Genomic DNA, 11,809 nt, shown 5'->3' with positions numbered 1-11,809 from the left:
TATTAGGCCAATATTACAAAGCAGGATGAAAAAACACAACCAAGATACATTTTCCAAAGCACTAAATAAACCAAGCAGCTCCTGATACGCGAGGGAGCACATTGGTCCCACCTACTCACAAAACCAACTGGAATTTATTCCCTGTCTTGGAAGGCAGCTCTAACTCTGTGGCCACAACCTGGATGCCTCAGTGCCCGGGGCCAGAGGCTCCCCAGCTGCCCCCTACTACATGCATGGCAGTGCAGAGCAGGCTACAGAACCATGGTGGCTACACAGGCACCAAGGCAGGGTGGAGCTTGGCACAGCCCCATCTTCCTCTCAAAAAGATGGCGTTTCCTGTCCTCCACAAAAGCATATCTTCCCCCAGAGCTCACCCTGACCCTTGTGTCTGACCTCCCTCACTCCAGACCATGTACAACTTCCTCATGTACACAACCTGGTTCTCAACCAAGAAGCCTCAAGCTCCTTCACTTCACGGGGAGGAATCGCCCTGCCCCAAAGCCTGGGCATCGTTTTTGAAGAAACGCTACAATTCATGGAGCATCCAGGACAGCCAGTTGAGCAAGATCGTGCCTAAGTAGGCAATGTTACTCAATTAGCTGAGTTGGCTGAAGGTTTCCCCATTGTAACACGATTTTTCTATTCTAGTATTATTTTTGGTGTAAAAAAAAAAAAATCAGTGGGGATGGGTGGGTTTTTTTGTGCAAAACTTGGTGCTTTTAATGAAAAAAAGGTTGCTTTTCTCAATATTTTGCTTTTTATTTCTGTTGGGAAAACTTGAAACACATCGTTTTTGTCAGAAAAATATCAGTCCGTGTCTGTCTGAATTCCTCCAGTGTCAGCTGGGAGCCGTAATTCATGGGCTCCATGTCCCCCTCTTTCCCAGAAGGCTGGGCTCCTGGGCACCCCTCCAGCCTTCATGACGCATTCCCCCTTTGACTAACCCACAGTAAGAGCATCATGGGATCTGTAACTCAGCCAAAGAGCTGGGCCCCAAGGGAGACACGGCACACAAGGCACTTGAATGGTAATTTCTGAGGTCTGCAACAGTAGCTCAAACTGATGCTGCTTTAAGAGCCAAATGGATTTAATTAAATGTTTCCATTTCAAAAGGCTAGAACATTTTATTCAGCGTTTTCCAGCTGCCAATTTCTCATTTTTTGAAAAATTTCCATTCCAAGAAAATTTTTGGTATTTCATCTTTCCATCTCAATTCAGGATGAAATTAAATGTTCAAGTATCAGAATTTGACGCTATATGGACATTGGGTTTGGGAAACAGCGCCTTATTAATTAGCTTCCAACAGTGAAATGACTCCACACATGCAAGAAGAGTCTGATCCATTTTGCCTTTGACATCAGCGGAAGCCACTTTTCAGTTTAGTGGAGCCTGGATGGCATCCCGAAAGACCAAGGGAGGGTTGACCATAGTTGCAGATATTGGAAATAAAAGTCAAAAGTGAAAGAGCAAGAGTATAAGAAGCAGCAACTATGATCCGTTACCTGGACTCAATCAAAACTTAGTTTTACTTACTTCAGTGAGTAACAGGAGGAAAAATCATTAAGATCATAACCTAATTCCCAGTTACAGTAAAGTTAGCAGTTAATCAATGCTTTGCAGAGTAGAATAAATCCATAGTATGAATTTGTCTTGAGCTCTGTAACTTTCAATGTTCAAAACATTTCCTAAGAAACCTTTCATATACTCTATTAAAGGAGATTATTCTAAAGCTGAAGATATAATATGGTAGTGAACTGCTTGCCTTGGGTTGTCTATTCCTCCCTGAACCCTACAAAATTGTTCTGTTGGATTGGTATTACAGAAGCTCTATCAGCATGGACCTAGGTCTCTGGACTTCGAGCACATCTACAGGTGGAAAGCAGCTAAGTGTGGGCTTCCAGGGCTGACACTCTGGGTGAGAACTGGGGATCAAATCCGTGCTCTGCATTGCCTAATCTGGTTTTTGGATGTTGCCCCCAGCCTTCCACCTCAAAGAGTAAAAGAGGAACTCCAGGGAGCCTATGTCCGTCAGCAGGAGGGTGTGTGTTGAAAGCAAGAGAGAACTCAGAACAGTAAATAAATCAATTCACCCAACCATGAGGGGTCTAGAAAATTGGGTTTTGTTTATCTTTCATTTCCCTTTAGTACAAGGCAGATGTTTCTAAGCAATAAGCAGAAACCTCAACAATTTTTAAGACTGAAGAGGAAGGGAGGGAAGAAGAAACATGTACAAGCTTTGAGGATGTTCTCAGCTCCAGCTTCAAAAAAAAAAACAAACAAAAAACAACCCAGAAAAAAACAAAACCAAAACAAAACCACACACCACCAAAAATGTATATCTGTAAAAGCAAGTTTTTCCTTAAGCTGTTTGGTACTTCTTAGTTCGTAGGAGCATTTTATCCAGAAGATTCTTCATGTTTCCAGTCTAGGTTGTAGCAATCTCAGTGAGGCACTAAATTTTAGGCTGTTAAAGTCTTTCTGTGCAGCACGGTCATTTTAAAATGATGTGGTAGCCATCATTGCTTTCAGCTGTAACAAAGAAATGCAAAGCATTTTTTCATTTCTTTTACAAAGCAGCACAGATACAGAACACTGGATTTTCTTCTTCAGTAGTTTGCAATAATTTGTAGTCTTGTTCCACAACCCACTCATGAAAGTCAATATTGAACATCTAGGTCAAAGCATTTACATACAGAAATACAACATACTAACTGTCATCTTTTATCATTTTACTAGAAGGTTTTCTGCTCATTTATGTCACTGTTATCAATGGATTTATGAAAAATTTATTACAGGGTAACTGAGATGAAAGCACAGATCAATCAGTCTATCATAGTGTAAGTTGGTGCAACACCTTGACTTACACCAAATTAGATTACTTATCTTTTCAGGATAACAGCACTGAGTTTGTGATAACGTTTAGTGCAATTGAGGGGAGAAATTACCTTTAGAACTACATGTAACAGCGGCAGCAATACATACCTTTTAATGTGCTGATAACAAAACAAGATTCATCTTGGAAGTTTTGCACCATCTGAAGGGCAGAAGGAAAGAAGCCAACACACAATATTTTTAGCAATTTAATTCAACTTTGAGTGCCAGTACAGACTTCAGAGGACAGTTATCAAACAACATTTGGTGTCTAGTCCTACACAGTCCTGAGTGACCCTGCCAATAAGATTATTAAAGTACATGACTGATTGCTTAAGGTCCCTGCAGCTGCTGATGTGCTTCAGAGAAGCTTATACTAAAGTGTTTGCCAGGTGCTGATATGGCTTGTTCAGCATTTTACCATCCTCTTTGCAATTCTTGATCCTGCAAGTTCTTATACCACTCCACCTAGTCTATTAAAGACCATGCTCTTAATTGCCTTCAATGAAGCTATACTAATTTAGACTGGATGAAGACAGTCTTCCTAAAATGTAACAATGGTAATACACGTTCAGCTGAACCATGAGGCTCAGCTGAGCTTACATTAGTGTCTGGGATAATACCTAGAGGTGGCCAGCCCTGAGAAACAGGCTCTTTGCTGAATAAAGCAATATTGTTACTATAAAGACATCTCAGCAGCGTCCACCTGGTTATTTTGACCAGTATAGTTGCTATGCTTGCAGGAATAACTTACCTGTTTGTATTTTGTCAAGGCAAAGGAATCTTAATGAAACTGCTATGAGAGGCAAGGCAGATCATGGGAAGCAAGATCAGTATCTAAAGTTATTTGAGTTATTCATGAGAAACAACTAGATTTTCAGAACACATGCAGGTTTTGTGAGGCCCCTAATTAAAGAGATTCAGCTGACTTCAGATCCAATCTGAAATGGCCATTTAAGCTTCATCTTTAGTCAATGCTTCCTCCCATCTTAGAGCAGCTGTGTGGGACAGAGGAGGTGAATTACTTTCAGAAGATGTCTCATACAGCTGGAGTAGATGCTGTGTGGGAGAGAGGGGAGGTGACAAGAACCTCTCTGATCAGCTCGGAAAATCTAGCTTTAAGCAAAAGCCTTCTCCTAGCTATTGAGTATCATTCAAGAAGAGTACTTTCCAGCTGTAAGCTCTCACACCAAATATCCTTTTCAACTTAGACTAGTCTCCCTATTCTCCTTTGGGTTTAACATCCACCCCCTGCTCCTGCAAATCAAACTTCACTGGCCAGTCTAGGTGTCTATGCCTAATGATGCATGAAGTACATTCATAGAGTGCCTCACTCTTGCCACTATAGTACTAGAACAAGAAAAATATTATTACAAAAAGGCAATAGACATTGTTAATAATTGACTTAAATAAATACTTAAAGCCTTACACCCAAGCTGGTTCAGGCAATTCCCCTACCAAGAGTTGCCTCCAAGCACTTTACATCCATAAAGCATCAAGGTTTCAGATTTAATCAGGCTGAAATAGCAAGGAGACTTTAGGACTAAGCATTACAGCCTTCAATTTAGGCTCCAGTTGAGACCTACGCTCTGCTTCATTTGTTTTAACAATGTTTCTTATAGATGAAGCTCCTTAAGTGATTCTGGTGCATGAATGAGTAAGTAATTTAGTGGGGGGAAAAAGAGGAAGAAGGGCAACTCACTATTAACCTGCAAGTTAATGGAATGGACTCAATTAAGCCATCATATAATGAGACATAAACAGCTAGGAGAGGTCCACGAAATCATAGTGTGCACTTACACAGCACTGACTCTGACCCAGTGGCTGTAATCACTGGCCAAGATCTAACACTGATTGTCTTAAAAATTTTCAAACTTGCTTTCTTCAGGAAACTTTCCTATTAAATTTTAAAAGTTCTTACTTTAGATCCTCAGTTCAGAATTTTTTTAGTAACCAACATGAAAATGAAATGGCTAATTTCATTGTGTGTTTCTTCCCTTTCAAAAAAACCTCCTCCTTTACAAAGCAAAGATCGTAAAACCACACCAAAATCAATGGTATGCATGCATGATTTGGTCTAAGTATTTGTTTTAAATTGTTGGGATTAGTAACCTTGCTTGTAAGTAAGCTTCCTCGAAGATTCATTCCATGATTTAAAAGGGCATTGTAACTTCAGAAGTCGGACAATTGTTACAGCTCTGCCAAGAGTTTGCCTTAACCCCTTACCTCATTGCTCACTAATACATGGATCCCTGTGGGTCCCTGCCGATAGATTCGATTTATCTGCTGCGGAGAAATGCTGTACAAGTTTGCAATCTTTTCAATTAATTCCAGCGTGGTCAATTCTTCCAAGAAGATTGCATGATATACTGCAACAAGTTGAAAGTAATTACAGAATTACAGAGCAATTACAGAATAAAGCAAATAAAGCACAGGTTACTTTTGCCCAGAGAAAACACAGGGACTAATGACAACTTCTATCATGGTGCACTAAAACACTATAATAAAGATGATGATATTTTTGGGTAGTCTACTGATTTTTTCATTTTACAGTAGATCCAATTAAACAGTAAAACACATGATATGATGTAGCTCAAAGGTGGTATTTTATTAAATTTTATCCCACTGACCACATAGGCACAAAGTAAAGACGCATCATTGGGGATAGTTAAGAGCAGTGAGTCCCCAAAAGCTTTGGATTCTGAGAATTAGAATCTCACTCTCAGAGGTTCTGATAGAGACTCTCAGATACACAAACCTTCCTTTTCACAAAATATTTTCAAACAAGCCATAGTCTAAGGCAAATTGTGGATGAGAAGATACATTTTAATGCTCTGGCCCCTATTAAGAACTGAATAGCTGTGGCATTCTACAGATAGCTTGTAAGTTGGGTCTGTTCTCCAGGCAGATGGTACAAGTTGGATCCTCTAACCATGAAACTAACCTAAGCGTCAGAACTGGGACAACCACGACCTCTTTAAACATGCAGGGCACCAAGCTGTCCCATGCAGGGCACCAAGATGTCCCAATGCAGGAACTCAGGCAGAAAGGAGCTTTCTCACCAGATAAGTGTTTAACAAAATCCATAAAAACTTACCACAAAGACTGCCATCGCCATTTTCTTGTTTTTGGTGGAGATGGGACCTGTTTTGCTCTGGTTCTTGACAGACATAAATTGTCATCTTGGGCCTTACATTTCTATGGATTATTAAAAAATAGTAGTGAGTTATTTAGTAGGTCTAAACTTGTTCCAGTCAGCAAGAAAGACTGAGAGAAATATTCAGGTTATGCACAGATAACCAACTAAGGGATAGTCTTGATGCTGAGTGGAGTCTTAGGAGGTCTAGTGAGAGCCCCTTGGGAGGTGGTCGTACAGTGCAGAGCACTCTTCAGGACCAGATAAGAATAAACAGTTTTCAGCACTTGCCAAGCAGCTCATCATACCTGCCTTTACTGATTTGAATCCTGCCCAGCTGGAGAATTTATGGTGTTATTGCAATAAAAGAAAGTTTAAGAATCATTTGAGGCTCCAGGGTTTGGTTGGTTGGTTTGTTACATGCGATGGAGATACAACACGGGGTATCGTAGGCTGTGTCTCATATGAAGTGGATGGAAGCTATCAGCTGGTAGCAAATAAACCACTGGAGATCCACATTATTCCCCTTCATTTTTAACTCAGGTGTGGGTTGGACAACATTTCTGAGCTGTGCTTGGATTTGAATACCATTGTCATCTCCAGCCTCTGAGATGACCTCTCTGAAGTGTTAAGAGGAGGTCTAAACATCTCCAGGATTAATTTCTAGTTAACACTGAAATTATCAAGGGATGCTGCCATAACAAAAAAATAGGAAGGAAGAAGTACAAACCTTCCTTTGATTGCATTAAAGAGCCGAATTCCATCAGCAGGCCCACAGATTTGAACAAAATCTTCTTTGGACATCTTCAGTAAGTCAGCACCTACATATTTCAAATTGATTTTTTTTCAGAAGTTAAGCAAATTTAGCTTCCAAATTGCATGTATGGGCAGCGGGAAAGGGCAGGGGGAGAGAATCCACAAAGATAAATTGTACAGATTTGCCTAGAGAAGTTACAAATTCAGAGAGATGTACACTGCAAATCATTCATTGTGAAACAGAGAGCTAGAAGCTACCAGAAGAGCAGTGCTGCACTGGAAGATATTCTAGCCAACTCAGAGACAAGCTACATATTTAACATTGGCCATTAAATGGCCCAGTTTTCTCTGTCACATTCACCAGGTTATTTAATCCTGTTGCAAGTCTGAGAGAGGCTCCTCAAGGTTTCAATATCTTTAGTAGTTCCCCCTTCCACCGTCTTACTGCTCTGTACAACTACATAATGGGAAGGTACAGTAAAGATGGAGCTGCAGATGGAGCCAGACACTTCTCAAAGGTGCACAGGGACAGGATGAGAGGCAGCAGACAGAAGACGGGAAACACTGATTAGGACTCAAGAAGTCCCTTCCATCTTAAATTATTTTCTTCCATCTTCACCTACTCTATATTTCTACAAACTGTTTTGGGAAACCCTAACAAATCTAAGAATAAAAGAACAACCACACTGGATCAGACCAGGGATCCTGTCACCAGTGGCCAGCAGCAGTTGCTACTGATATGAAGCATGAGCTGCACTTACAAAAAAAAATAAAGACAAAATAATTGGACTGTTTAAACTCACCCGAAAAACTTGAGAAGAGTCTACAGAATGGAGAGAACCTATTACGATGAAGCCACTGCTGGGCATCTTGAATAGAAGCAGAAGGAAGGAGATGCTACATTGCAAAAAGAATAAGAAGGTCTTGAAATGAACTGTTCACCAGTGTCCTAAAAAAGAAAAGCACCACATTAACATGATCTCAAGTACTTACATCATTGCTGGGAGGCAGGAGCTCCACTTGGTGGGTTGGAGAACTGTTGCTAAAAAAAATTATATAAAGTTGGAAGAGAAAAAAAAAATTATTTTAAATTTTACATTTCAATGTCCTTCTTCTTCCCCCTCCTCCATTTGACTCAACTGTCATAAGTTACATACCAACTTGGCTTTTTTCTCTCAGATTTTAAAAAAGGTGTCCAAACTCTGGACCAAGAAAACAAACAAACAAACAAAAAAAGCTCTACTCGAGCCTTTTGAGGTCCTACTCAACACTGAGAGAAAAACTCAGTTTACTGACCTCATTAAAGCTGTTCCATACAGGTGACTCACTAATGAGCTACCATCTAAGGAAGTTGTGACCTACAGGGTGGCTGAACTCAAAATTTCTATGAGCCAGAAAACCGCTAACTATATCCACTGTCTAATAATGATTCTTCACAAAAATTGAATAAAGGACCTTATAATTCAACCCTGGAGTTAGCTTAAACATAGTAAATTGGAATCTAACTATATCACACAAAACTACATTTCTACTAAGCCCTCCTAAAACATAGAGAGGATTTCAGCACATCAAGGATTTTCCTAAAGAATTAATAATCTACCACTGGAAGAAAATGCTCAACAGATCTCCCTACTAACACCAATTTCTGTCTTTTCAGTGTTTGTCCTTATTCACAGGTTGAAGTCACTCATTGAAAATTTGTGATACAACATTGATTAATTAATAAGCTGTGCAGGAGAGCAACAAGGCTGCAGAGTCCTAGAGGAGGAAAAGAAAGCCTATGCCAAATTCCTGGGGAGAATATATTGCAGGGAGAACTCAGAAGTACTGAGGGACCCTGCTGTACATTTCTGTCACCAGCTATCATCTTCGGTGTTTCAGGACTACAAAAACTGTTTCTTTATGATGGCTATATTAATGAATTAAACATGCCTCCTCTTGGTCTTTTATTCTGGAATGGCTTCTTAAAATCCAGGGTGGTTTTTTATTTCTTTACATCCCATTCAATGGGGAATTCAGCACCCCAAAGTACCACAAGACAGAAAGGAAGGAAGAAATACCAACTCTGAAAAGGTGCTGAAGGCTGAAAGCCCCTAACAATTTTGTCAGAAGATACTGGAAATTGCTGGTACAGGACATGGTGTGTTCTGTGACCTCTACAGAAGAGTAAGAGAGGAAATTCATGGCAGAAATTGCCCTGGTGGTCCTCTGATGCTCACCTCCCATAAGCAGTGAACATAGAAATAGTATTCTGCATTACAGGGAATTCCTGGCTGGAAGACCTTAGAAGTCTTTGTGGGAAATATTTTCCCCTTTCTAGGAAGGGTGGTCCTTGACCTCTTCTTCCAGAGTACGAAATGCACAGACACACAAAGCACATGCACACAAAGGCTACCGTATCAACAGGAAAGATAAAGCATTTATTTGTTACATACCCATCTCCTAGGTTGAAGCTGTTGGGAGAACTGTTGTAGCTTGGAGATGGAGCATTGTTCATTTGATAAGGCACATCTGGCCAGGGAGAGCACTGTTGGAAGAAAGGCAGCAGAGATACTTTCATAAGGATGGAAATAAAGGATTCGATTCTCCTCTCATACCACATTCATGCTGTTGCCACGCCACTAGCTTCAGCTCATCGCTCCTGCTGGGAGGAGGAGATGGGCCATGGATTTTCTACGCCGCTCTCCAAGCGGGCTGTCAGGGGGCCAGATTGATTCCAGTTGCACATTCCACATTTCTCCCATTTCACAAAGCCTGTCCCCAAATAACACTGGGCCAAAGTGTGCACAGCTGTAAGTCAGAGCAACGCCAGTAAGTCAACTCAGACTGAAGGCAGCAATGATACAGAAATACCCCTGGTCTCAATTATAAATCCCTAATTAAATCCAGGCAAGAGTGACAAATACACTCCAGTGGCATCGCTTCAGGTTTATACCAGTGAAAGAGCAGAATTTGAACCAGCCTGTTAAACCTCTGGTTGTTAGTCAAAGAGCCTGAGTTATAAATGGGTATTACAGGGAGAAAATTTAAGATAGATAGACAGGCAGACACAAAGCTACTAAAAGTCTTCACAAATGTAGGTCAAACTCCATATTCCATTACAGTACTGTAAAACCAGTTAGAATTGGTGACTCTGCTCTGCATTTAAGCCGCTGTAATCAGCAGGAGAAATCTACCCCTGTGGAAACCCCACCATCAAGAGCTCAAGAAAATGCCCTGTAGTATCCTTGTTTGCAATGATCCAAACACAACAAGCGTAGCTTTGGAGTTTTATCATCTCCACAAATACTACCAAACATTTTATCATCTCCACAAGCACTAGCAAATATTTAACTCTTTGGCAACCCACATTTCCCCATCCAATGCCAAAGTGCATCAGAGCTCACAGGAAGAGTTTGGGATCTGCTAACTCTGTAGAATTAGGTCTGTGTACACAAGAGCCTCATTAACAACCACCGCGTTAAATTAGAAAACATGTTGGTTGCTCCTGGCAACTTGAGAAAAATTGAGTAGGAGGGACTGGATCTCACAAACAGGAAGTTTATTTAAATTAAGAAAAACCCCTCATTTTTAGAAGTCCAGCAAGCCACTTAAAAAAAACAAGAACTAAATCAAACGACAAAACATTCCCACAGAGAGATGGAACAGCACTTTTAACCCACTGTCTTGAGTCCTGTTGCTTAGTAATTCTGCAGCCTGGGATAAGCTTATATATACATCTAAGTAACCGCAACAAGGGGTAGAAACACATACATCTCTACACCAGATGCACCAGAATATGAGACATTCAAGATGTTCCTAGAGTACATGCCAGAATCTTCTGAGTATGTAATAGTAGCCTCATAGGCACATTCACAGAAAAACAGATTAATAATTTAATCAGACAGCCTATTCATCGGTTTAAGTGCCCCATCTCCAACACGAGCTTTTGCCAGATAGTTCTGGATAAAATACCTCATACAAGTGGAATCTAAGGACCATGACAAGTGCCCAGGAGCATGGTAGAAGATAGAGAAAATGCTTCTTTTAAACCTAGGCTGTTAAAGGTTGTTTAATACCCCAAAACATAGGAAACTTTGGCATCCTTTACAGACTTCAATGGTGAGAGATATTTAATAATTTCACTCAGGTCTCAATTTCAGTCAGATCTCAGCATATGTGTCTCCACAAGGTAATCTCCAAGGCTCTCTGAGACTGCATTTTCTCTCAAATCTACCTCCCAACATGCTGAAATAGTACTAAATGTGTCTAAAATGCTTTACCTCTGTGAGAATAGTTGTCTCATAGGAAGGCTGATACTTCTCCTTCTCTTGGGTGGTCTTCTTCTCCATTTTTTCCCTGTCAGTCTTCTGTTTTCTGTCTGCTCCTTTAGGCTATAAGCACAAGCACAAGCTTTCCCTTATGCCAAGTATTACAAGTTTGGAGACAGAGGCCAACAGATTTTTTTCCTAATCTGTTCACAAAAGTGTCCTTAAAATTTATGGGGACTCTACATACAGAACAGGATCAGATCTGCATTTTCTAGACAAAAATTAGTCAAGCATCTCTACTGTTTCTCTAACATCCCCCATTAGTGTGCATTACAATTCCAAAATAGGCTGACCGCAGTCTTGAGATTCAATACTGACTATTTCAGACAACGAGCCCCATGACTTATGCACTTCAACTGGTATTTGTGCCATCTCTCCAGGAACAGGAAAGACACTACTCCTAGGACCAAGATTGGAGCAGCAGGTCCTTTGAAAAAACAGGCCTTTGAAAAGCTTGTTATTAAGTGACTACAGGCCTGCCATGCCCAAACTAGGAGCTTCAGAGATTAACAGAATCATTTCTCTCTCCCCCAGGTATCATGGAGAGGAACTCTGCTGCAACCAGCAAAGGGTATTTAAGATCTCAAAGTTATACTCTCACTGTTCGTGAAGGATTGAATCAAAGAATCTGGAAACGCTTGTACTTGCCTAGGAACACCAAAATACAGCGGCTAGCCTGAATATCATCAGTGCAATATGTTGACTCAAAATTACTTAAACTAGTAGCCTCAATATT

The 11,809-nt window shown here is 40.5% G+C and overlaps 1 protein-coding gene across 1 annotated transcript in view; it reads right to left on the bottom strand.

The window, feature by feature from the left end:
• Window positions 1-694: 694 nt before the first annotated feature.
• TFCP2L1 (transcription factor CP2-like 1) overlaps window positions 695-11,809 on the bottom strand; it is a 33,653-nt gene continuing 22,538 nt past the window's right edge. The window contains exons 7-15 of the mRNA XM_014940058.1: window positions 11,026-11,136; window positions 9,199-9,290; window positions 7,757-7,805; window positions 7,567-7,660; window positions 6,738-6,828; window positions 5,969-6,069; window positions 5,098-5,240; window positions 2,983-3,034; window positions 695-2,529 (exon numbers count right to left, since the gene is read on the bottom strand). Coding sequence (XP_014795544.1) covers window positions 2,492-2,529; window positions 2,983-3,034; window positions 5,098-5,240; window positions 5,969-6,069; window positions 6,738-6,828; window positions 7,567-7,660; window positions 7,757-7,805; window positions 9,199-9,290; window positions 11,026-11,136 — 771 coding nt within the window. The 3' untranslated portion in view covers window positions 695-2,491. The remainder of the gene's footprint in view (window positions 2,530-2,982; window positions 3,035-5,097; window positions 5,241-5,968; window positions 6,070-6,737; window positions 6,829-7,566; window positions 7,661-7,756; window positions 7,806-9,198; window positions 9,291-11,025; window positions 11,137-11,809) is intronic.

This window comes from Calidris pugnax, unplaced genomic scaffold (genome assembly GCF_001431845.1).
Source record: "Calidris pugnax isolate Ruff unplaced genomic scaffold, ASM143184v1 scaffold21, whole genome shotgun sequence".
Classification (NCBI taxonomy): Eukaryota; Metazoa; Chordata; class Aves; order Charadriiformes; family Scolopacidae; genus Calidris; species Calidris pugnax.
This window is presented reverse-complemented; position numbering and strand designations above follow the sequence as displayed.